The sequence below is a fragment of the Coturnix japonica genome, chromosome 30 (genome assembly GCF_054131305.1).
Source record: "Coturnix japonica strain WE chromosome 30, WE-NBRP24, whole genome shotgun sequence".
Taxonomy (NCBI): Eukaryota; Metazoa; Chordata; class Aves; order Galliformes; family Phasianidae; genus Coturnix; species Coturnix japonica.
Window position 1 is genome coordinate 6,800,647 of NC_140692.1, and position 26,901 is coordinate 6,827,547.

Consider the following 26,901-nt stretch of genomic DNA (forward strand, 5'->3'; position numbering starts at 1 on the left):
GAGGCGGGGGGGGGGGGGGTGGTACACCCTTGCGGACTTTCCTTTTCTTATTGAGGTACCTGTAGAAGACTTTCTTGTTCTTCTCATCAAGTTTAGTTCAAGCTGGGCCTTGGCTTTCCTGACTACATCCCTACACAAGCATCCTCATACTCCTCCTACAGGACCTGTCCCAGTTTTTACTGCCTGTGCATTTTCTTCTTGTTCTCCAGTTTGACAAGCAGGTCCCAGTACAGCTATGCTGGTCTCTTACCTTCCTTTCCTGACTTGCTATACTTGGGGATGGAGAGGTCTTGTGCTCTGAGGAAAGCATCTGTAAAGCTTTCTCTCATTCTTCAGCCATCAGAAATCATCCAGTGAGTGCAAGTAATGAGGATGACATGGTGCATGTAGAAAATGTAATTGGCAAAGCTGAGGGGACAGAGAAATGTGAATGAACCTTCAGTACTTTCCAGCAAGAGTGGCTTGGTATAAGATTTGCTCTTAGCCAAAGAATGCAGGGCAAGCTGAGGAAAAGCTGGAACGACAGCTTGGACAGTTATAGTATTTAACTTTATTCTAACGCTCATTACTCATGGAAAACTTAAATGAATAGCACACTGAAGGCTGCACTTGACTTAGATGAAGTGGATGTAACTAAAGCATCTCAGCTACATCGTTCAGACTGAATGTATGGTAACAGGAAATCAATTAATCTCCACCAATATTTGTTCTTTTTAGTGTGAAACTGCTTTAATGAACTCATTGTGAGTGGTCAGTCACCACTCACTCTGGAAGAGCCTCACACATTTGATAAATCACCGTACTTTTAAAATTCATGTTGGAAAAGTGACAAATGTTGAAGGTGAATTGCTTGGCATATGTGATCAGCTAATGAAATATCTTCCTCATCCCTATTATTTAATTCATTTTCTGCTGTTTTTCCCAATTAGGCAGTAGTCTTCTGCCTTTGGCTCTGAGTCCAGAAGCAAGCCTGCCATTATCACTTGTCAACATTTAATTTGTATGCAAAAAACTGCTTTAGTGGAGGTGGCAGTCACCTAATTTTTACCTGGTACTTTCTGTAGTCATTAAAGTGTTTGAAATGAATAAAAGCCACCAGCAGCCCAGGGTAGGTCCTTCACTGCAAACAACATGGGATAAGGGAGCCCATTGCTTGATGGAGCAGCTACAAAGGTGTGTAAGGGAGTCCCTGTCAGCTGCATGAGGCACACCTACACTGCTCCAGGCAGAAGTCAGTGTATAGAAGGGAGAACTGAAATGCATGGAGTCTCTAATAAGATAATAATTAAAAAGAAAAAAACAACCAAGCAACCAAACAAAAGAAAGAAAACCACTGAAAAACTGAAAAACACCACAATCTTGGGCCCACGTCACTGTCTGAAGCTTCATACCAGCTGGAACATTTGCAGCCAGATAGGCAAAGGGGAGCTCCGTGATTGCACTTGTTTTCTTTGGTGTCAGTTTTCTCATTTCCTCACGCTGCTGAATTTTGTGACTGCACACAGGCAGGTTTTGGTACATAAGGAGAAGGTAAGTGTAGCTTCTGCTTGTTGCAACACAGCCCACGATAGAACAGATGTGAAAGAGATTAGAAGGGGGAAGAGTGGGTGAGCTTGTGCTCCTGCCTTGCAAACAGAAGGTGCCAGCAAAGCCCCACTGCTCTGCTGGGCAGCAGGGCTGCCAGATGTACCCACACCAGTGGTTGTCTGGCTGACACACCCCAGGGTTGGTAGGAGGGTCATCGGTAATGTAGAGAGCAGAGAAGAGGGGATTACTTTGGAGCAGATGTTTACACCTTTCCATCTTACCTCTTCTCATTGCTTTCATTTGCATCACCTGCAGGAGCTGCCTCATCCCCACTGGAGCCAGTTTCACCACTGGGGATGATTATAGGGCTCTTATCAAGTACATGCAAACCACTTCTCCAAAGCAGGCATAGAGAGTGCTGATGACACCCTGATGAGAGACAAGGAGTATGGGTCATGACTATTGTCTGTGGGCAGCTCTGGCTGCACCTTCCTGAAGAAGGAGCAGAGGTTACCCACAAGTACTAACTGGAGGCGAGAGCTACAACAGATAAAACCTGGAATGCCTCACCTGGTAATCAGGTGGCTTTTCTAAGCAGGAGGTCAGGTGTTGCATGATTATGGTGATGGATGTAAGAGTGCTGCACAGCACCCCAGCTCAGGGAGCAGCAGCATGGCAGAAGCTCATTTACGTCCTCTCAGTCATAAAGCTTTGTTGTTGTTGTTATTGTTGTTGTTGGTGGTGGTTTATTTCCCCCTCAGAAAAAATGTAGTAATCCAAGCTTGCCTTGACAAAGTCCTTCAGCCTTATCTTCCACACGTTATCACTGTTTGGAGGTCTGTGCTGGGAGAACAATGTCCTGAACTACTTAGCAGCAGGGAGGCACCCACTGGCTCTCACCTGGCCTGCCCCAGAGGAGGGCTTGTTTCCTGGTGTTTCTCATTTAGAGCCAAGGGAAGAGATCTGAGTCCCTCAGGCAAGAGATGGCTATAAGAGATGGGAGGCACTGCAGCAAGACAGGACAAAGTGCACTAAGCTTCCCAACAGAGAACTTAGTGGTGGCAGAAGTCACCAGTGTAGGAGAACTTTAAGGAAAAGTCAGTGCCCTGTTTTCCAGCAGTGGCTGTTCTGAGGACATCCCCACGTGTTTTTTCCTCTCTTCATGCAAGTGACAGGAAAGGAAATAGGTAGTCAAACACCTTATGAAGATAGCCTAAGATTGGGAGAAAAAGATGATTAATATATATATACATATATATAATAAATGTTAATTAAAATATTAATAAGGAAAGACTTCAGTCATTCATGTATAAATGAAAAGATAGTACTGTGGGCATGACATGGGAGCAAAGCAGAGCTCTGACCCCCAGCATGTACCTCACACTCATCCTTCTCTGAGCACACAGCAGCAATCTTTGCAATTTGTGTGGCCATAATTATATTCTCAGTATCTCTCCTTAAGCTGTCTTTGACAAGTCATTTATATTTTGCCTGCTTCCATGAGCTTTTATAGAAAAAAATGTTGGCAGGCAGCTCTCTGCTATCCTGCCTGTCTCTTGTCTGTCTGATGACTGATTTTCAGTGGGAGTCAGTTTTGATACTTGAAAGGATCCAGACTGTTATTACTGCACCTGTGAGTGGTGCGATGGAGGTGTCTGACAAACGCAGACGGGTATTTGAGTGAAGGGTTCAAAGGCTGAGGGAAACCACTGTCCAGTGCCTTGTGTCTCTGCATCAGACAGATAATGGAGCAAAGGCAGCACCAGAGGAGCACAATCAAGTGAAGGGAAAACAGCACAAACTGAATATTTCAAACAAGCCAGCAGAAATAGTAAATTCTCTGAGGACTGAAAAATACAACACACGATGGGACAAAAAGAACTGATCCTGATGTATGTATCTAGGCAAAAACCTCTCCAACGGGGAAAGAGTGTGTCCCTGATCTGCACTAGTATCAAGACTTTGGGCAGACAAAATTGGGTGGATACTACAGAAAAGGGAAAAAAATCACACCTGGTCCAATAAACAGTCTGAAGCCAATGTGAGGGCTGTTGGCAGCTTGATGTGTGCTCAGACTGGGCTTAAGCTGAAGTTTGTAGGTGGGTAAACAGAACCACCCTCAGCTGAGGACCAGGCACTGGTGAGAGTTTAGAGATGAGCTCTGCCAGGACAAACACCATGCATGGAGCCGGGCAGTGTCAGCTGGTTACAGGGCATGCCCACGTTGCACTGCTCAGGGCCCAGTTCCAGCTCAGAGCATCGTGAGCAACATGTGCAGATCTTGCACAGGACAGCTGTTTTTTCTGGAAAACACACAAAGGTTACGCAGTTTGCACCCTCAGCTGTGGCCCCCCCGTATCTCATTGCTTATGTCAAGCACACAGCTGGGCTGATACAGCACTCACATTATTGCTCACAAACTGCTGAGGGGAAGGCACGTCAGATGTGAGGCAGTGCTGTGCCCTCAGCAGCCAACAGCTGTGAGCCATGAAGGAACTCACCTCTTGTAGCCAGGTGGGCAAACACATTTCAGGGAGCTGGGGGAAGGATAACAGCCATGTCTTGAGGCACTGAATGCACAGGGAAATGCCACTCATATGTGCAAGGAGTCATCATCACAGTGAGGCACTGTGCTTCCTCACCACAAAACCAGTCCTGAAGCCTGACTCTGCTGTGACAGTGGTGGTGCATGGTGTGATCCTGGCATTGAGTGGGCAGAGCAGTGAGTGGGGATGGCACTGTGCAGGAGCGACCCAAGGAGCTGTGCCCTACAGCAGAGCTGTGCAGGCAGTGCTCTGCAGGTTGGGGAGAGGTCTGTCTTGGCCTTTTTGTCATCAGTCCCAAGCAGGTACTTCCTTTGCTGGGCTTGTTACAGCAGGTGAATTATTTCTGGGGGTAACTACTCATTGTCATGTTCTAGTACATCTTGTCAATTGACTTAATTGATTTATCAACTAACTTAGTTGATTCAGGTGAGGGTTGGCCTCTTCTCCCACATAACTAGCAATAGGACAAGAGGGGCTGGCCTCAAGTTGCACCAGGGCAGGTTCAGGTTGGATGTCAGGAAAAAAATATTCTCTGAATGAGTGGCACTGGAATAGACTGCCACGGTGATGGAGTTACCTTGCCTGGAGGCAACATGTAGTGCATCACTAAGGGACATAGTTCGGTGGGGAAATATTGGTGGTGGATGGATGTTTGGGCTGGATGATCTTGGAGGTCTTTTCCAGCCTTGGTGGTTCCATGATTCTATGATTTTAACTTTTTAATTTTTTTTTTCTCACAGTTGGATTTGTTTACCAGTTTTATCAGTGCAAGCTGTTTCCAGGGTGCTCATGGATCACACATGCAGCCATCCCACCCAATCCTCCCAAACTGTCCCAAATCCACCCTGCTCCAGAACCATAAAGCAGAACAGGATTCCCTTAAACTGTTCCATGTTTTGATCTGCAGAAGTCTTTCGGGCTGCTCATAACATCTTTCCACTGTTCTTCGAACAAAGAGAAGAAAATTTTCCTAAGATCAGGAAGTCCATAAGAGTTAAACAGCCTTGCAGAAGAGACACATCATCCCATCCTAACACAGAGACAAATGCTGTCAGAGCCTTCATTAGCACTCTGCTTTGTTTTTCACTAATCAAGTCAGTGTGAATGATGCTGCTCATGATTGTGCTTGATTGTATTAGTGTTACAGATTGAACAGTCCATTTTTTAATCTGCAGAAAGCAGCAGCATTATTGCTGAACTATATTTAGAGATTTTATAGATAGCATGCTCTGTTCTCTTACTGCTTCCTTGTAATAGGATATTACATGTAGAGCCCCAGGGAAAAGGAAATGTGCCCTACACAGGTGGCTGCGAGGTAATTTTGCATGATGAGCATGTACATTTCTGAGTCATCAGTCATTTCACATCTTCCTGTCTGACCAAAGACCATGATGGTTCCATACAAAAACACTGTCACCTCGGATGTTGGTACAGATCCTGCACAGTGGTGGGGGTTGAGGCAGAGCCTGGCAGATGCTAAAGCCCAGAACCCTCTTCTGGAGATTGGTAAAGCCAGGTCAATAACGCAAAGGAGAAGGGAAATTTTATGATTTCTGGTGTAACTTCTAATAGTTTTATTAAACTGCGGGCAGTTTCAATGTCAGAAGGACAGAAGATTCTATATGCTCTCAACTCCTACATCCCCCACAAAGGTGATGAGAAGATTCTCTTAGTCCCACCTTTGTCAGGTGTCAGCAAGAAATAAGGTCAGTAACTGTGAAGAGAATAACCCTACTCTCATTTTAAAACTACTGTTATTTCTAATGGTACTTTCAGTTTGGTATTTTTGGATTCCTAAAATAAAATTAGGTAAGGTTGATAAGGAATGCACTCATAGGCTGCACAATCGCTGATAGAGGAAAAGATAATGCTCACCTCCATCACACTCTGACTTCAGTGCTGCTAAATAAAACCCAGAGGTGACACTATAGTTTTAAACCTCATAGACAAAATCACATTTTGTAAATCACATCCGCCTTGCCTGCACTTATACTATATCTAAATTAATGGAGACATTTTCTGCTCCAGCAGTAAAAAGTAATTTATACGTCAGGCCTGAAGTTATAATTGCAGGCAAAAAATACGTGAGCACGGGAAGCAGATTTCTATGTAGCTTTAATCACCAGCCACGGTCCTTCGAGGCCACAGAGGCTTGAAGGTGATGGTGCAGCACCATTGCAGCCATAGCAGGATTTATGGGCAGCTCCACATGGTTTCCGAGAGTGGGGAGCAGAGCCCTGGCAGCCCCCTGGGGCACAACTGGAGCATCGGGGCCCCCACCCCATTCTGGCCCAGAGCTCTGGCCAGGGCTGCAGTGTCCCATGGGGAGGGCCTGGAGTGGAGGCACTTCTTTGTGGGAGGGATGGCTCTGACATCTCTCCTTCACTGATGGCCCTTTGGGGGGCTGCCAGGACAAGAACCCCACTGACATGGCTCTGTGGGACCCCCTGCACTGACCACCAAGCACCTGCACCACATCTGTATCACATCCTGCCCTAACACCAACAGTGTGTAGAGGTACAGGTGCCATGGGATGCAAAGCCATACCTAATGCAGCCATGAAGAGAGGGAAATGGAGCGTTTGCCTCACTTTTACAAGGCTCCAGGTGATCCCTTTACACTGAGTAAATTGGTATGTTTGATTCCTCCACAGGAAGGAGCAGATAAGGAGACAAACAAAATCAAAACAAATATGCACAGCCAGAGCAGTAGATTTGTTTGCTTTAAAGAATGGAGACCATGGTTAAGATTCTAGACTATGAAGCTACAGGATGCTTGCAATGACATTAGTTGAACGGTTCATACATTTGCTCCAGTGAGAGGTGGGTACTGACATGTGTGACTCCGGAAGGATGAAGGAAGATCTGGATCCTGCAGCTCAGCAGTGGAGGGGGGGGGGACAGACCCTCCTCAGCAGAACCTGCACACCCACCCACTGCCACTCTGCTCTGCTCAGGCTGTGGCACCTCTCAGCCAAAAAGGGCCATGCAACCATTCTCTAAACATCTTTGTACTCATTTACTAATCCATTTCTGTCAAATATTCTTGCCTGATGTCAAAAGCACAGTTTCTATTACTCTGCTCCTCACATTCACTTTACCTTAATGCTGTCTGTAAATACAGAATTTGCATAATGAATGGTATTTATGAAAACCAATTGCACTCTGTGCGGGTGACTCTGTGACTTCATCACCTCTGAATGCAGAGGTCTGCAGTTACACAACAGTGGAAGGGAGTAAGTGCTGCCAGCACACAGATGGGGCTGCGAGGTGGTGGGGAGGGTGTGACAGACACTAACGGGCTGTGGGAGCTGAATGCACAAAGCCAGTGCCGAAACAACACACAGCTGATGGGATGGGAAAGCACAGTCAGAGACCCACTTCTCAGCGACAGGCAGTTTGTTGCATTGCTACAGCAATTGAAAAGCCATTATTAGAGGATGATGCTTACAGACTTGTGTAACATTCAAGTATTAATGATGCCACACAGAGAAAAGTCATCCAATTTTGCCTCTTTTTCAGAAAAAATGAATTTAGTTGCAAACCGCATTCTGGGCCTAAGACTTTATTCATGCATTCTCTAATTATCTCAAAGTTTGTCAAATCAAGCTTTCTCCATTCATATGCTCGTATTTCCTATTACCCACATTTCTTTCTGTCTTTGTCATGCTACAAAAGCCTCAGTCCATCTTTATGAAGTCTCTGAAATAGAAAAAAAAAATGAAAACACCAATGGAGAGGGACTGCACTGGAGTTGGGGATCAGCACTGAACCAGAGGGTCATTTGAGGGGTGGGAAATGGGAGCCAGGACCAGGCCAGGGGCTGAGGTCCCATTGCCTGAAGGCAGTTAATCACAGGGAAATCATCGTATTCTCAGCCCAGGCTCAGTCTTTCAGTGAGAAAGATGTGAGATAAAAATAAATTAAAAACAAAACAAAAAACTAACCAACCAAATAAAAAAAACCACCACAATGGCAGGTTTGGGTTCCTAGTAACTGCTTAGTGGTACCTGCCAAGAGCAACACGCATCTCCTTCATTAAGCTGATCACCTCTGGACTGCACCACAGAACGCTCACAGAGAAGCAGTGGGAGGTGGCAGGAAGGGCAGCCCCCAGCACTGCCCAGACCCAACCCCCTACAAGGTCTAGGAGAAGGAACAAGGCAGCTCAGGGAAGGCAGAGGTCTACCCCCAGTCCCCCCGCTTGTGCCACAGGACCCCAACTCAACCTTCACCCCCTCCCCCCGTTGCCTCTGCAGAAAAGTTCCACAGGAGTCCTTGGGTTGCCCCACCAGGTGTTTCAGTGCTCAGATGAGTTTTGCAAGGCTGGGGGCTGCTGTCCTGGAGTGACATCGGGACATGCTCAGCCAACAGGCCTCTATGCGCCGTGCTGCTGCACAGCGTCCTTTCCATTTGAAATGCAATAAACATCTTGCTCTCCCAGTGAAGCAAGGGGAAGTACAAAGGAAACAGTAAATGTGCACTACTCGTGACACATAAATCACTGAACAATCCTGCAATTATTGTTCTTTCAGATAAGTCATAAATAATATAGCAGAAGGAACGAGGCCTAATGAGAGAAAAGGAATCCGCACTGAGATTGTTTATCAGCCCTGCCCAGAAGAGGAGCAATCTGTATTTCTAACAGTTAATTTCCAGGCAAGCAGCAGAGACTGCTTCAAGAAGTGCTGCTGCTGGTCTGCTTTGTTCATGTGCTGCAAGATGCAGTGCAGAATGTTTCTCAATTGTTTTCCTTCCCTCTTCCCATACCTTATCTTTTGCATAGACACCTCTTCCTTGTGCTGAAGAACTCCATTACATTTGGTTATGTCCTTTGTGAAGTTCACCATCACATTTTCCAGCTTGGCAGGATCATGGCTGCACAGAGCAGGGCAGAGGCCAAACCAGACAGCGCTGCCTCAAACTCTGAGTATTCAATTTGCCTCTTGCTGTCTCCAAGACCTGATTCAGTATCAAATATTTGCAGTGATGACATTTCATTTGCTTCTTGCAGAAATACCAGATACCTAGTTATGCACTGTGTACAGTTCACTATAAACCTCTGCCTTTTGTTTCAGCAGTATAAACTTCATCAGTGATTTTATACCTGATTATTTAAAGCCGACACCAAAGGCATGAAAGAAGGACCTCACACAACTAAGTATCAAGAGAGAAAGTGATGAAGTCCACTAGCAATGGAAGTTTTTCAGCATAGGCTGAATCATCTGCAGGCTTTGTGTTCCCACTATGTACTGAGTTTTCCAGGTTATCTATTGAAGGAGAAACAAGAATGAAGTGTCCTTGCAAAATAAAATTTGGGAAGGATATGGGGTCCCCTCAAAACAAGACATAGAAAAAGCTGAAAAGAAGAATTTCAGCCCCAAGGATCTGGTTAAGCAATCTTATCTTGTAAATATATGGCAGGAGATTCTAGCTTAGCACCTGCAAGTAAATCTTGTTTGCAAAAGCGAGACTTTACAGGATACAAACATGGTTCTAGTTGGGCAAAGCAACAAACTGGTGAATCAAGGAGAACGTGAACCCTGAGTAGCTCAGCCAATGGAGAAAGGGGAAGGGCTCATTAGTGTCGGGGCTCAGGGGACTGTGCTCCCCAGAACCTTGAGGCCCCACAGGGATACAAATACAGAAAGATGAAGGCTCTCTTCAGTCTCTTTCTGGGATTAAAAGACAACTGAGCAAAATGTTTGGAGCTGAAATTTTCCCAACATCTATGAACAATATATACTAAATATATTACGTAGAAACAAAAGACAACAAATGCTCTCTCCACACATCCCACAGCACTGTTACTTTGCAGAGAACATTTGGTGAGAACTTTATAAAAAACTTAAGGAAATCCAAATATGCTGCAGGAATTAGGCATCTCTGTGAACATTTTTTATTATTATTATTTTTCTAATCAGTAAAGGTAAGAGACAGCAGTGCTGCTTCCTGCAGCTCCCAACACACCTCACCCACAGCAAAACACTGACTGTGCTACAGGGCACAGCCTAGGGGAAGGAGTGATGCTAGGACACTGCTAGGACACCACTGGGAGCAAGCAGCACCGTTTGCTACGAACAGACCGCAGGGAAGAACCCAGACCCAAAGCACAGGACAATGAAGAGTGGAGAGCAGAAAGTACACAGATCCCGAAGCACCAGCTAAGCAGAGAGGAGAGTAACAATTAAGGTAACATTATAATATAATTAAGTAACAGCAACAATTAAGGGTTTTATAGCTGCAACTTGCAGGAGCAGGTGTTGTCCATGGGGTCAGGGGATGGCATTAGATTGGGTGGGATCCCAAGTAGCAAGGGTTTCCCTGGGCAGCAGCAGCACAGGGTGGGGGAAGCACCACGTGGAAATGGGCAACATTTCTGTGGGGAACTGCATCACAACGATCAGAACTGTGTAAAGTCCATTAAGTGTTACACTTAAAAACTGAGTTTAATTGCCACCTTTCAAAATGAAGAACACTCCCCATGTGAGTACCAACTTTAGAGGAGAAAATCATGGTTTGTGTTACAACAGAAACACAATAGAAAGTGCAGTAATAACAGCATTGTAGGCTGTAACAGAGATATGCTCAAACAGAGCAGCTATGTACACAGAAAAAAAAAAAAAAGATAAGAATCTGCCTACTCTTTCAAAGCCTCAACTACACAGCGATCTCCAACAAGAAATACTCACCTCCACTGCCAGCCCGTTAATGAGGTCTGGGAAGGGGAGGATCCTAGTTCCACCTCTTTCAGTCAGAGCTCCCCTGGGTTGGCTCTGCCTTCCCACCATGTGCTCCATCATTGCTTCAGGCCACTACAGCATTTCCACTACAGCAACAAGTATTATTGAAGTAATACAACTTGTGTATGAGATAATGTTATTTGTTTGCTGTAGTCTTATGGTTCCCAGCAATGTTTTTGCACATGTAGCTGCAGTGGGCATCCTGCCTTTTCCCATGAGTAGTGGGAATGAGCAGGTGAGCGCCTGCTGCAGCCATGAGATCTGGATTATCATGAATCTGATTCCTAAGATTTCAATAATGCTCGGTAATGCCATGGTTTTGGTTATATATGAGGTGTGCCCATGTAAGTACAGCGCACAGCTGGGCTCCAGTAACTTGTGTGACCCTAAGAGCCCTGGAAAGAGCAGCCTTGCCCCAGGGATGGCTCAGGCTACATACACTTACTGCACTTAGTACTCAGGAAACATCATATCTAAATCCCACAAAACTCAGGGGTGAAAACATCATGCCATCTTTGTGTCTTTCTGTTTCAGCAATGATGAACAGTTTCTCAGTTCAGTTAGTGCCTTAATTCTGACAGGACACAGAACTATAATGCTCTTTTGCTCTTTTACTAATGGAGGACAGCTCACTAGCAATTTCTGTCTGATTAGCTGTCTACCTTTACTGCTTTCATGACAGCTGTAAGAAAGTGCTCTTAAATGACAATCAACAGATGATGATTCCCACCTGACAATGCAGCATAATGAAAGGAAATAATTCTTTTCAGTTTTACTCAGGGCAGTTACACTGTAAAACAGACACCCATGCTATCTTTGGGCCAGACCCTTCTGTCCTAAAAAAGGCAGAAATGGAGAGATGGTGACACTCAGTGAAGCTAGTGTAACTTCTGTGAGGTCAGGGAGAGAGGAAATGGGTTATGGTCCAGGGGATTGGGTGATGATGGGAAGGGGCATCAGCACACAGGGGTTCGTCCAGGTGGACGGCAGTGGCAGAACCAGCTTGAGATAGCCATCATCAGGACATTATGTTGTATAAAAAATAGACGCACAGAATCATTAAGGTTGGAAAAGACCTTTAAGGTCATCAAGTCAACTGTCAACCCATCACACCATGCCCACTACACCACATTCCTATGATAAATACTAAGAAGAGAAAAAGAGAAGAGAAGAGAAGAGAAGAGAAGAGAAGAGAAGAGAAGAGAAGAGAAGAGAAGAGAAGAGAAGAGAAGAGGAAGAGAAAGTTGGAGGAAGGGATTCCTCAGTGAGTTTCCACTTCTAGTAAAAGAAAGCTTAAATCAATCAATATTTTTGTTCTGTGTTCTGTTCCTTCCATTTTCTTTTCATCCCTTTTCCATTATGGAAAGATGGAAATGAACTGGGAGAAGCAGGCAATGGTGACCTGAAATTGCAGATGAGAAGGGGATTAGAACTGAAACATTTTCCAAAAAAAGAGAAAATTCTTCCCAAACTCTTGATTCTTATTTAAGCAAAATTTGAGGGGAAAAAAAAAAATATGTTTATGCTTCATTTTGCTGAATTATTTATTTATCCTGCAGGAAAAAAAATAGTGTGTCTTTCTGAGTGGCCGTGGTGGCTTAGGACTTTCAAGGCAATCATGAGACAAATGGGGCCTCCAGACTGCTCAGTGCTGCCAAGCAGAGTTCATGGCATGTGGAGCAGTGATAAATAGTAACTGCTATACAGTGCAGACTGAATAAATGCATACAAATTGGGAAAATAAATAAAGCACAAAGGGGACACCCGAATGGGAAAAACACACAACTTGGAGGCTCATAAAGTGGATTGTGAGCCTTGGGAAAATATGGAGGACAAGTTTTCAGTAATAGTTTATGCGATGTCTGTAATACATCAGATCTTGTTTGATGCATTATTAACTGTACCCACAACCGAAAGCTTGAATTAACACCTGTGCAGCAGTAAGTGTTGGTTCCTGGGCCATGATGCTCCCTGAGCTTCACCCACAGCCACTCTGCCATTCTGTGTGCAATGTGCTGCTGTTTTCATTTGGCACACCCTATGTTAGAGCACAGCAAAGCTCTGCTTATGGAGCTGTTCTGAAAATCACAGGAACATTTTGTATTTTTGGCCTTTTTACTTTTCATTCTGGCTTGCAATTAAAATGAAGCACGTAATTAGCCAGAGCAATCCCTTACATGTTTAAGGCTTAGATGCATTATCAGCAGCTCAGCTCAGGGTGAAAGGAACTTCTTCCTGGATGCATTGTTTTGCAATTCTAAAGCAAGAGAACACAAATGTTTCTGTCTTACAAAGGATTTTTATTATTATTATATTTTTTAATCAAATTGACACTTGCAGAAGAGTCAGCTTTGTGAGGCAGTTGTAGAAACCACTGACTGGGATTCCCCACTGGCTGTGCCCTTCCTCAGGACAGAAGCACCGCTGCCCATGTGAAGCACAGAACTGGGGCTGTGGTGCTATGAGGACAGAGGCGCTGAATGTTCACAGCAGAGGCAGGATCCTGTGCTTTGCTGCCTAATGCACTGGAAGAACACTGGCAATGTTTCAGAAAAAAAAGCTCTTCAGATCTGAAACTTCACCAACCGTATCAGTGGTTCTATTAAGAAATAAAATCTATCAACACATCCTTTACCATCTTTAGTGTTTAGATGAGGGCTGACATTGCTTTACCTCTGCAACATGGAAAACTAATCACATTTTATGTGTTGCGAAATGCAGCAGATGATGCAATTGGTTCTAATCAAAAGCCCACTAACATCTATCCACTGTGAGCTGAGTCTGAATCGTAAAATAACAAAGTCACAGAAAGGCCTGGGTTTGAAAGGACCATAATGATTATCTAGTTTCAATCTCCCCACCACATGCAGAGCCGCCAGCCTCTAAACCAGGCTGCCCAGAGCCACATCCAGGGATGGGGCATCCACGACCTCCATGGGCAACCTGTTCCAGTGCATCACCACCCTCTAGGTGAAAAACTTTCTCCTAATCTCTAATCTAAACCTCCCCTGTCTTAGTTTAAAAACATTCCCTCTTGCCCTATCCCTATTCATCCTCATAAACAGGCATTCCCCCTCCTAAGTGCTCCCTTCTAGTACTGGAAGACTGCAATGAGGTCTCCCTGGAGCCTTCTCTTCTCTAAGCTAAACAAGCCCAGTTCCCCCAGCCTTTTCTCATAGAAGAGGTGCTCCAGCCCTTTGACTATCTTAGTGGCCTCCTCTGGACCTGCTCCAAGAGCTCCATGTCCTTCCTGTATTGAGGGCCCCAGGCCTGGACTCAGCACTCCAGATGGGGCCTCACAAGTGCCAAGCAGAGGGGGGACAATCACCTCCCTCTCCCTGCTGGCCACCCCTTTTATAATGCATCCCAAAATACAGCTGGCCTTCTGGGCTGCAAGTGCACACCGATGGCTCATATCCAGCTTCTCATCCACCTCCTGGTGGGACCCCCAGGTCCCTCTCCGCAGGGCTGCTCTCAAGGAGATCTTACCTCAGTTTGTATGAATACCTGGGGCTGCCCTGACCCAAGTGCAGCACCCTGCACTTGGCCTTATTGAACTTCATTAATTTTACACAGGCCCACTTCTCCAGCCTGTCCAGGTCCTTCTGGATGGCTTCCTTTCCTTCCAATGTATCGATGGCACCACTCAGCTTGGTATCATCTGCAAACTTACTGAGGTTGCACTTGATGCCACCGTCTGTCATTGAGGTGTTGAAGAGCACCAGTCCCAGGACTGACCCCTGAGGGATGCCACTTGTGACTGGCTTTTTCAACCTTGAAGATTTTTCAAACTGTATCTGAGAAAACAACCAGAAAATGACTTCAGGTGTTCTCACCACCTCCCAGAATGTTGATGCCACACTCAGCAAGCAGTGCCAGCTCTGTCTGGGAATTGGGTGCTGGGGACTATGGAAAGGGGCACATTCCCCTCATATGAGTCAGATGGAGAGCAGGGAGGATAGGAAACTCCTGAGGCTGCTTGTTTTCTGCAGCATCTCCCCACATCCCTCCCCTACAGAAGGACATCCTATCCTCCTGGCCGTACTCAGGTACCAGAGACTCACACAGCTTCCCCTTTGCCCCCACTCTCACAGCTGCAGCTGGAGCTGCTGTTTCCTGGCCTTTACCTGCTTGGCCCTTGGGCTGGGCAGAGGGACCAACGCTGTCCAAACAACCTGGTTGCTGATGGCAGGCTGGTGTGCAGCCTGTGCTTAGAGAGCAGACATGATCCTTCAAGGAGGAATCCAAGCACTTGAGAGCTATTGCACAAGCCTTAAATTCATTATTAACAATGTAGAATTGCTAATTGTAGAATTGTGATGTAGAATTTGGTAATTGCTTACTATACAAACACTTGAGCAATTTAAAGAACATATCTAATTACTGGCTTTCAACATAATGCAGGCTTGTAATAACACCAGAGCTGCGGAAGAGCACGGCTCAGCATCCCAGCGGACTCTGCAGGTGAAGTCAAGATGAAGTGGATCCGTGCTGAACTAAGAAGCCTTCCTCACCCTCCTCTTTCTCAGCCCACTCACACACAGTCTGTGCTGCACAGCAGGATGGGGCAGCCGCATGTCTCCCAGCAGGGCACCTGTACATGTTTTGTGTGAAATCCATGTTTGGTATGGAACTATATCAGAAATGAGACCAGGTGTTTTGTGTGGGTTCTCTTTTGTGTGTTTTGGTGCCCATCATGTTTGAAGATAAAACCAGGAATGTCAAAACTCTCCTCTGCTTTTCTGCTGGAAATATACACAGACTTACTGAGTTGCAATGGTAAATTTATTTTTTAAAAATGATTCTAAAATCAGATAGAGCTAATAAAATCTCTCGGAATGTGGTTAAAGATACTTCTTTCTTCTCTTCTTGTTGTTGTTTGTTTTTGAGAAAGCAAACAGCTGTGTGGATCAGTCCCTGGGTGATGTGTGGCTCTGCAGCGGGGAGCAGGAAAGGCTTTGCCTGCAGTGAGTGGGGCCCACATGCACAGAGCCTTGGGGATGGGCTCTGAACCAACTACACAGGACACACATTTTTGGGTGTGCTGACTGAGAACATCTTGTCCATGAGTATCTGCACTTCTCCAGGAGGTGAAAAGCTTTTCTGGCAGCACACCCTTTTGCTATCCAGCCTGAAATCTGAGAGCGGAGTCATAAGAGAATGGACTAAATGGAGACAGTAGTACTTATTTCTTTACTGTACATAGACAGCCCCTCTTTGATTTAAAAAAATCCCTTCCTACTAACATGTAGCTGTGTGCAGCGCATTTAGGCTCCTCCACAAAAGGGAAAATTTGAGTGATGGTGCCTCAAATGGATGAATGTTTTAAAGAGGCCATAAGAAATGAGAAAACTTGCAAGAACTGGGGAAAAAAGCTTATTGACCATAGGGAAATGCGTCCAGGATTCAATGAAAATCACAGAGGAAACAAAGGTTTCTAAAAGAAAAGTAAGAAGAGGTTTTGATGGAGCGTGTGAAGTACTATGAGAGAAGTGGAACAGCAAAGCAGGAGTGGAAGAGGGCTAGGGAACATGTTTCAGGTCAGCACCAAAGGGCTGGTGCTGCTACAGCAGAAAAAAGTGAATTTCTGATGCCCACTTTTAACAATAAAAATAATAAAGTCACCTGGGTTTTAGCAAGAGGGTGGGCTGAGGGAGCTTCACACATCCCTTTCCACCCCTGTGGTTCTGATTTTGTGACATACGTATTCCCCATAGACTGCCCCATGGCACCATGAGTAGAAAATAGTTCCAAATGGGCTTTAAAATGTGCTTGCTGCCTGACTACGTGGGAGTGAATCCTCCATTGGAAACACTGCCACAGCTAAACTCAGTAATTCAAGAGTGTTCAGAAATTGCATAGTATCATCTTTATTAGATTTATCTCACAGCTCTTCCTTCCTCCTCTGTAGGGTCCTTTATTCAGAATTTGCTCAAATATTTTTCTTCAGAAGATTTAATATCTCAAAGTGCAAATATCCAAACCTTGTATCATTTTGTAATTTCATACTCCATGGTTCTTTCATATGCATATCACTCATTTGCTATCCCTTTGAAGAATGCAGCTTGAGTAATGGAAGTGAAAGAAAACCCACTCAGTGTTGATTTTAATTGAACAAGCTTGGAAGCTATGGGGATCCATGCCAGATTCCAGCTCCCTCTCTTTTGAAGAATTATTACAAGACTTCTTTTGCCCATGTGCCTCTGCATTATTTTTTTTTCCCCATTGGCAAATTCCTGACAATATTAGTTACCCCAGCATCTTTCCATTTCTACTTGTTTGGGATGTTTCTGCCTAAGTCATTCTATCTAACTCCTTTTCCTGCCCAGTGGAATATTCCTTCTCTGGTCAGAAAATCATCAGACAGAATTAGACCCTGCCAGTACCTGTGAGTAAAATTTTGGAGTAACAATTGATTTGCTTTGATGCAACTTTGTCACTGAAGTGTGGTTATGCCAGTGATGAAATTCTGTAATGAAATTCTGCTTTAAGCTGTGACCACAAAGACTGTAAACTGAGTGATTATTATTTATTTTTTTTAAACTTGTGTGCATAAATGGTTCTTCATCCTCCCACTCATCAGATAATTGAGAGCCTTCAGCTGATTGGGTGGGTATAATAGATAGGACATGCAGAAGGAAGATGGAGCAAGCGGCTCAAATTACTCTTCTCCACTTAAGTCTTGGCCCAAGGTAAATACTTGAATCAGCAGCTGGGAGACAAGCAAACCATTTTCAGTTCATGCTGTAAACCAGCCCTTCACCTGGCTGCTTCAGAAGCAGCAAGGATGCTCAGGCAATTCATGCAGGCTGATGATGCTGACTTTGCTACTTCCTATAGAGATGTCATCTCCACAAGGATAAGTCACATAAGGAATAATGTGAATAAGAAAGCATTAAAAAAATAAAAACAACCAAGCAAACAGCAACATGAAAAGAGTGCAAGTGTTAAGGGAGCTCATTAATAACTGCCAAGGGCACACCTAAGTACTGCCAGAAGAAGGGAAAAGGAGATGGGCAATGGAGCACATCCTTAACCCAGATGCTTGGTTTTATTTCATGAGCACAGGGGTCGCTGCAGTGTGTGGGGCAGAGGCACTTCACTACAGCTGGGTGCAGCCCGTCCCATCCCATGCACTCCTCACCCAGCAGCTCTGCCTGCCTGAATGCAGTGGGAGTGCACTGACCCTGTGGTGAGCAGGCTGGAAAGATGGACAGTGCTGACGGAGGCCCTTGGAGTGGTGCTCTGTGTTCCTCCCCATCCTCCCCGTCCCCCCATGCAGCCTGGTGCTGGGGCCACGCTGCTGTCCAACAGGCCTTGTGCTGGTACTGATCTGCTGGGTGGCATTTGTTAGATAAAAGAGAGATATAAACCACCATTTTGAAAGTCAGGTGCCAATTGGTAGAAATCTTCATTTTATCGCAGACGAGATTTAGAAATCAACCCAAAAGGTGTCAGTGCTTTGTTTTACTTCTTTCTCAGAAAGCAAGGCTGTTAGAGAACAAACAGTATAATACTGTAATCATGAATGTAAATCTAGGCTGAAAAGATTTGTAAAAGATTAAAAAACAAAACAAAACAACAACAAAAAAGCCCAAAACAACCCACAATCAAACAAACCAACAAACCCATAAACTAAGAATCCCAAGGTGCACATCAGCAACCAAGCATCTATTTCACCTGGCTTAGTTTCAGCCAGGGAACCAAGCTGACCTGATGACCAGCCTGCTTCACCATCACCCAGCAGTGAAGCACATCCAGGGGCAATAAATGAGTCCGTGCTGCTGCTCGCGAACACGTGCACTGTGGGCTTCAATGCAACGCCAGTCCACTTTACATAGCGTTAGAGCTATTAAAGTAAGGAAGAGGCTTATCCAGCAATCCCTTCCGTGGGCCAGGCTCCCGCGGAGCCATGGCCGGTGATGGATCGGGTGAGCCCGGCCCGGGAGGCTCTCACCGCCAGGAACCGGGAGGAGCAGCCTGCGCGGTTCTTGTGCAATGCAACAGCTCCCCCATCTTACAGACCGCAGAACTGAAACTAGAATAATTTAAACCGTGGGAAACCAACAGCGATGAACCTGACGTACCGCGCTGCCGCCGCCGGACAGAGCGTCCCCTGTGCCCGATAACCGCAGTGCTCCCATTGCCCGGCCCTCAGGGGAGGACACACTGCATGCAGCGCTGCCCCGACATTTCCGTCACTGAGGCATTGAGCTTCTTGTAAAAATGAGTAAAAACCGCAGTTCCCAAACGCTTCTTGATTAGCCACAACAGACTACCATAAAAAGAAGCATTTACTCCCTCTTGCTTCAAAGTTCCAACAGGGATGCTAAACCTTGCAGCCACCCATCCATTGCTGTTCTACCTCCCTGCACTGCTGTTGGTCTCCTTTAGGGTGTGTACATAGCACACTGCATTAGCACTCAGAGGTGGTTTTGGTTTGTTTTTAAGCATTTTGCTCAATCCAGACTGTCTCCCTAATCTGTCACTTCCCCAGGTTTGCACACAACACCTTAGGAAAGTATTTCTCCTTCCTTTCCCCAAGAAAAACGCCTGCGTGCCCAGCTGCTGGGCAGCACTTCTAACTGATGGCATCTTCCCCAGCTGCAAGGCCAGCAAGGGGTTATGGTGTGAAGCAGGTGGGGACAAGCAGCCACTGTGCCTAGGGCTGAGTGGGGCACATGGCTCTGGGGGGCAGGAAGCACTTGGGCAGCATGACAGGTACAGCACGTAGCTGCAGCCTTCCATCTTTATTTCAGCCAAAAGAGACCAAAGTGATGTCTGTGAGCCAGCAATGTGCCCTCACAGCCCAGAAAGACAACTGTATCACAGAATCACAGAACTGTAGGGGTTGGAAGGGACCTCTAGAGATCATTGAGTCCAACTGTACCCTGGGCTGCACAAAAAACAGGGTGGTCAGAGACTGAGGGAGGTGATCCCACCCCTCTGCTCTGCTCTGTGAGACCTCACCTGGAGCACTGCTCCATATGTGGAGTCCTCAGTTCAGGGGAGACACAGACCTGATGGTGTGTTCATCCAGAGGAAAATGGTTAAATGGTTTCAAACTGAAAGATGGGATATTTAAATTGGACATAAGTTTTTACAATAAGGGCGGTGTTGGCACTGCACAATTTGCCCAAAGAGGTGGTGGTGCCCCATCCCTGCAGGCCCTTAAGGTCAGGAAATGGGTTCTGAGCTCCTGACAGAGCTGTGGGTGTCTCTGTGCATTGTAGGGGAGGTGGATGGGATGACTTTCAATGGTTCCTTTCAACTCAAGCCACTCAGTGATTCTATCAAACAATTCTTGAATGATACCTACGAAAGGAGAATATAGGCTAACAAGTGGTCTTCTGTCAGAAAGAAGGCATTTATCCTGTTCCTGAAGGCTGCAGTAAAACAAAGCTCCCTCAAGGGCTCGTGGGGAAGGGTGGAAGTGCAGGTACAGTGGCTGAGCTGTGGCACAGCGGGTGCTCCCCATGGCCACCTGCCTCTCAGCGCTCCCAGACCCTCTGGAAAAGAGCATTTTTCCCTGGGGATGTTACCAAAGCAGCAGGGCCATTTCAGGCCCATGCCCAGCATGAATTTTGAGCTGGCAGTAGTCCCTGCACAGCCCTGAGAGCAGAGGGTGCAGGATGTTCCTGAACCTGCCTGTGAGGAGGCAGCTGCTGGGAGGTGCTGTCACAGTACCTGTTCAGAGTGATTCTGACCCAGACCTGGTGTTTGTGTTGGATGGTAGCAAAGCAGTGCAGCCTCCACTATGAGCCTGACTTGGAACAAGCTTCTCCTGTCACCAAGAAAGTCATACCCAAACATTTGCTTCCTTTCCTCGCACCAGAACACAGCTGGCACCACTGCTGTGCCCGCCCTGCTGCTCCTGGGCCAGAACGGAGTGCCAAGGCAGCAAATGCTGGGAATGAGAGGCCTGAGGAGGCTGCTCCATGTGGCAGAGGTCAGCCAAGACTGCAGATGCATTACCACAGAGCGCCTTCCTGTCTGTCTGCTCCCTCCAGGGAGCACACTGCTAATGCTGAGCAGGGCCAAGCATGGGACTGAGGAACACCGAACACACTCCCTCCAGTTCTAAAAGACAGCAGTGATAGAACTGAAAATTAGGGATGCACAAGAAAACCCTGGCAAAGCCAACTTTCTGACGTGGCTTTTCTCTTAGGGGAGCAGAGGAATCAGTCGCTCCCTTCCTTCATCACTTGGGCCTCTCTGCCCTTGTAACAGCCTGATCCTGATCCATGGAGCAGAGGGCTTGAAAATGGATAGAGGAGAGCTGCCCTCAGTGCCAATCCTCAGTTCCCAGCCCCAGGCAGCAGTTGCTGATAGGGCAGAGGTGGCCACTGCTCTGGGAAGGGCAGTTTTGATGGTCCACAGGCACAAGCTGTGGTGCTGATCTCAAAACAATGCTCCTTTTCCCCCTTAGAGGTTGCAAGAACTGTGTCCTCAGGCTGCACAGAGATGGGTCTGGGAGCAAAGCCGCATTCCCTTTCCTTGCTCACACTGACCCCAGGCGCTGGATCCCAGGGCAGGAAGGTTTCCAGGAGGAAGGTGTGAGGTGCAGCGCTGCAGCTTTCTTCTTCTTCTGGGGCTGTGCCCCCCCACGTGCGCACCCAGCACAACGCCCAGCACAAGGTATCCAGAAGCATTGCATCCATCCCGGCACAACGATGGGCTGTACCCACATGCTCCACAGTAACCCTGGCCCCGCGCTCCTCCAGCTGCAGGCAGCATGAGAGTGGGGACAGCCCCAGCCAAGCGGCACCACTGCTGTCCCCACGGGAGGGTGGCCGAGGGGCCAGGGTTCATGGCCAGTGGTGGGGGCCTCTTTCCAGGCGCAGGGTTGCTGCATGTTGGCAAGGTACGGCGGCTCCTCTCCGGGCAGGCAGTGTTTGTCGCGGTGCTCTGCTCGCCGTGCTGTAACATCGCTGTCATTTTCTGAGAAAACCGGACCAAGGTTTCAAAATGTCAGAGCTGCACACTGCTAGGAGTCCTGGAGACAGGTAACAACCTCTAAAACCCTGACGCCTACAGAATTTATTGACCCCGGAGACAACGTAACCTCTCATTTCCGCGCCGGGCTCATCTCCTCCACCCAGCCGCGTGTCGGGGCCGGGGCCGGGCTGGCAGGAGACGGTTCCGCTCCGCGCAGCTCCGCGTTCGGCTTCCAACGCCGCCTCGAATCCGTGCGTGGCTCCTCCTGGCGCCGCAGCCGTTTCTGCCGGTTCCCTCAGCGGAAAAGCCGCTCGAAAGCCGAGCACGCTCCTGAGCGGTGGCAGCAGCATTCCTCTCCGCTCCTCTCCTCTCCTTTCCTCTCCTCTCCTCTCCGCTCCGCTCCTCACGCACCCGCCTCCCCACGGGGCCCGGGGTCCCGCGTCCCTCCCGCATCCCGACCCGAGCGTTGGTCAGACTCGTGGCTCCGTGCTCCCTGTCGGCGCTGCCCCGCCCGGTGCGCGGCTGCCCGGCCCGCGACACGTCTGCGCGCGGTCGGGCGGCTGCGGCTCAGCCGTGCGTGCGGGGCGGGGAGCGCCCGCATCCCGTGCCCGCCCCGGCGCGGCGGCGCGGCGCGGGGGAGGCGGCGGCCGCCTCCGTGCTGCATCGCGCGGCGCCGCTGGCGGGGGCCGGGGCCGGGCGGCAGCGCTGGGTGCGGAGGATGGGCGCAGCGAAGGGCCGGGCCGAGCACCCCGCCCTGCCCCACCGCACCGCGCGGCGCCGCGGCTGCTCCGCCTGAGCGCGGAGCCGCATGGCCCTGCCGCCCGCCGCGCCGTAGGTGCCCCCGGGGAGGCTCCGCGGCCCCCCCCCCCCCCCCTCCAAGCTCCGTCGTTCCGCAGCGAAGCGCGGACACGCAGCGCTCGGCGAGGATTCACCCGGCTCGGCTCCACCGCGAGGTCGGCGGGCGCGGAGCGGAGCGGCGCGGGCTGCCCGCGGCGGGGCGATGCGAGCGGGCTCGGAGGGCTGCGCCGCTGCGTGCCCCGCGCCCGCGCCGTCCCCCCGCCTCCCGCCCGCCCGGCGCGGTGTGTGCGTGTGTGCATGTGCGCTGCCGCTGCCCGCGCCGGAGCCGGAGCCGGAGCCGGAGCCGGAGCCGGAGCCGGAGCCGAGCCGCCGCGCTCCATGGGGCCGTCCGTGCGGGCTGCCCTTCCCTCCGCGGCCGCCGGCAGCCGCCACCGCGGAGCCGGTCTAGGATGCGGCTGCTGAGCCATGGCACAGGGCAGAGAGGCGGCCAGCCTGCCTGCTGCGAGAGTCTGAAGCCCCGCCGGAGCCCGGCCGCGGCCGCCGCTGCAGGGGAAGCGCTCCGGACGCCGTCTTTCCCCGAGAGGCACCAGGTAATCGCGGAGCTGGCGGCCGTCGCCCGGCTCCCGCCGCATTGCAGCCGCCGTTACTTATTCATGGGGGAAGGGGCGCGGGAGGGCGCCAGCGGCGGGGTCCCGCCCGGCTCCGTGCAGGGCTCGCCCCGCATCGCACCGGGACGGGACGGGACGGGGTGTCCGCCGGCGCCTGGGACTCCCCTCCCGGGGGGGCGGCGGCCGCGGGGCCGCGCGGGGCGAGGGTGGGGTGGGCGCCACGAGCCGGGCCGGGCCGGGCCGCGCTCCCATCGCTGCCCGCGGGACGGCGCCGGCGGCCGCCCGCGGCTGGGGGTGCTGCAGGGCCGCGGATACCGCGGCGGCCGCCGCCCCCTCCGCTCCTTGGCGCGGTGCTGCCGCCGCCTGGGGAGCGCCGGCACCGCCGGGCCGGGCCGGGGCTGCGCGGTGCCGCCCGAGCCCTGCGCTGCCGGGGTCGCGGCCGTGCCCGCGGTCCTGCCGGGCGCTCGCTCGGGGGCACGGCTCGGCTCCTCCGGCTGCGGGGGGTTCTTGAGCTCCTCCGCAGGGAACGCACCGGGTGTGCGGAGATGCGGCTCCCGGCTCCCTCCTGCCGCCTGCCCTCACCGCGGGAGGCTCCCGTCAGCCGCGCCGTCCCGCTGCCCTCGCCCGGCACACGCCTCTCATTGCACCTCTGTCCTGGGAGGCTGTCGCTTGTCCCCGGGATCCCAGGATTTGTGTTAAGTGCCGTCCCTTCCCCTCCCCTCCTTTTTGTGTGTAGTGAGCGCTCCTCGTCTGCGGGAAAGCAAATGTAGGACACAATCAACCTTTTTTTTTTTTTTTCTGATGGAAGGTTCCCGTTAGGGGAGACAGCACGGCAGTTGTTGAGGAGCCAGCCGAAACCTTGCAGCCATGTTGATGTCAGGAACAAACAAACCTCCCGACTGCAGGGATCGGCTGCAGCTGAGGAGGGAGCCACGGAGGGCGGCTACACGGAGGGGCAGTTCAGTGCTGCCACACCTGGGGAGCACGGGCAGAGGTGGGCGAGGAGCTGTCACAGCCCTTCGTGGTGTTGCTGCTTGCCAGGCGCTGGCTTGGCATCAGCATGGCATCTGCAGATCACGGCCACTGCCCTCTGTCATTTTCTTCTGTGATACAGGGCAGCAGTATTTCCTCTCCTGTGCTGTTGTCTTCTCTCTCTGGCCTGGTCTGTCATGTCTCCAGGGCAGGCAATTTTCATTGCATTGAGCAACTGGAACAGGAGGGTGTGTTGGCCTTAGCTGCTGGTGTGAACATCATCTGACCAGCCCCCAAACCAAGGAGGGGAAAGCTGGGAGCCTTTAGCTGGGGCTGTCCCTGCACGGTCTCTGGCTGTCTCCTACAGAGCTTGACAGCCCAGGATACCTATGCCTTTCTCGTCATGTTGCTGGTTACTCATCTTTCCCATTCACGTTTACATGTCCCCAGAGTAAGGTGGTGTCTGCTCATTCCTTCTGAGAATCGTTGTCTGAATGCTGCATGTCCAGCCCTTTTCAAGTGAAGGTCGACAGACAACAAAGTAGTGGGATGGATGGATCCTCCCTGGGTTGTTGGAGCCTTTTGGTGATAACTGTGTGTCAAAGGGTTTCTACTTCCTTGGGAGGGCTGGGCTGGTTCTGGCAGCACCCATCCTACCTGCAGCCATCGGCAGGAGCACAGTGCCCAGGGCTGTTGGGGCAGTGTGTGCCTCGTGGTGTGGTGGGGCCTCTGCCTGGTTCCATTAGCTTGGAGTCATCCCCTGGAGCCGTGGGCTGTGTGTGGGTCTCCCCTTGGTGTCAGCCCACTGCTGTGTTTTACTGCTGGAATCTGTCCTGGTGGGGTGGAGCCGCTGTGCTCCAAAACGTGGAGCAGCGATTCCTCTCTGTTGGTCTGAGAGTCAGGTTCAATTTTGCAGGAAGAACCATACCAGAAACTGAATGCTCTCAGTGCCCAAACACCTTTCTGATCTACATTTCTAAATATAAACTGTTCTCAAGGGATTATGCATTTGTTTAAATGCATAATAAATGCATTTTATTGCATTAAGGCTGTATCAAAATGCACACCCAAGCTTGCCAGCTAGGCCTCCAGTCACAAAGCTTACTAAGAAGCTTCCCATGGTATATTAGCTTGCATTTCTTCTTTCAGAAAAAGCAGTTACCAGTTTTCTCATGGCAATGCAGTCAGTGGAAATAAATCTTGGCTATTTGAAGAGTCTCGCATGAGTTAGAAGCTGAGCTGGTCTACCAGTTTTGTGGCTTACTAAAACCTACACAAGTCCAGGAATGGACTCCTTGCACTCATCAATCTCATCTTTGGTTTATGCTCAAGGAGGTGCAGTGTTATTCAGATGGTTTCTTGGGTGCTGTCTTTGAATTTGTTGTACAAATCTTTTGCCTGAAGAGATTTGTATTTGGCTGCATCATTATGAACATTGGTAGATGTTGACCATGAGGTAGAGGAAGAAGGTAAGGTGTTGTCCAACCTAAGAATGGGACTGATGAGGTATGTGGGGCAAAACAGGTGGGAACCCAAAAACAAATGTGTCAGAACAGCACAGAAAGAGGGAAACGGAGCTTCCCCAGGCCAATCTGTAACTGAGCTCCCCACGCAGCTGCCTTGGTGTACATTGTTTTCCAAAAATTTCAGAAGATGGGGATGGTGTTCCCGCTGGTGTGGTCTGGGCAAGCAAAGGTGCCTGCAAGCAGTGGGGAGATGGAGCGTCCGAAGGTACCTGGAGAGCTTGTCGGTCTGTTGGGGCGCATGGGGATATGTTAAATGCTGAAAGGCTAATGGCTTTCCATTGTTGATCAATATTTCCTATGCTTTCAGATGTGGGAACGGGTTTAGTTTATTAGAACAATCTTTGAATATTCTCTAAGCAAGCAACCCATCCAGAAAATCATGCTAATAGCTTTGTTATTAACAGGCCTGGCAGAATTTGAGCCAAGTAGAAAAGGCTTGTCTAAGTGCTGTTGCAGTGTTTGGGGCCAGGCAAATTCCATGCATTAGGAAAGATTTGTACTCCCTTGACCAGACATCACCGACTGTTGTCTATTTATATGCATCTAAATATATCCTCTGCAGACTTCAGACTCTTAGATAGTAGTAAAATTACTTTTCGATATTATGCTATTAAAATGTGCTTGCTGACACTACTTGATGAGTTTTATGCTAAGAGATGTGTGTGTATGTTTAAAATAAAAATTGTTCTTCAAGTTGTTACCTGAAATGCTTTGGAAGTGAAAGCGTGTTATGGTGCAGATGGAGAGCAAAAAGAAATATGGTTGAATCGAAGCAGTACTGGAGACATACTCAAGCTTCTAAGGCCAAATCCAAACAACTACAGGCTTTTGTTGCTTAAAAGTGAGCCATTCCCTCCATAAATATATATAAAATAATTGTTTACTTTGTGATACTATGGGAAGATTTGCTTCTGATTAGTCAGATATACCTTCTGACTACATGGTTCCTGCATGCTGAATACTGTGAAGTTTGAGACATCATTTTGGAAACAAATCCTGGAAGAAGCACCTTCTTGTCTGTTGTAGGTGTGCATGAGGCCCAGGCAGCCAGCCAATGTTCTTCAGTGGTGCTCCTGCTGGGGCCACCCCTCATCCACAACAGCGCTAATGTGGGTACCCACCTGTGCTTGGCAGCAGGGGAGCTGACAGAGAGGAGCATGAGGTTCTCCTGACCAGGTTAACTGATCTGTCAGCTCCTGAGCTCTGGGTGAGTGGGAGCTGTGCTGTATGCTGCCCCAGAGGGA

At 49.0% G+C, this 26,901-nt stretch overlaps 1 protein-coding gene across 1 annotated transcript; it reads left to right on the plus strand.

Moving 5' to 3' along the window:
* The first annotated feature begins 20,447 nt into the window (after positions 1 to 20,447).
* On the plus strand, positions 20,448 to 24,541 carry LOC146755838 (uncharacterized). The gene is made up of 4 exons (XM_085525258.1): positions 20,448 to 20,547; positions 21,515 to 21,679; positions 21,853 to 23,141; positions 23,968 to 24,541. Exons 1-4 carry the CDS (start codon positions 20,448 to 20,450, stop codon positions 24,031 to 24,033), a joined length of 1,620 nt encoding a protein of 539 aa, XP_085381384.1. The 3' UTR covers positions 24,034 to 24,541.
* Positions 24,542 to 26,901: the final 2,360 nt, after the last annotated feature.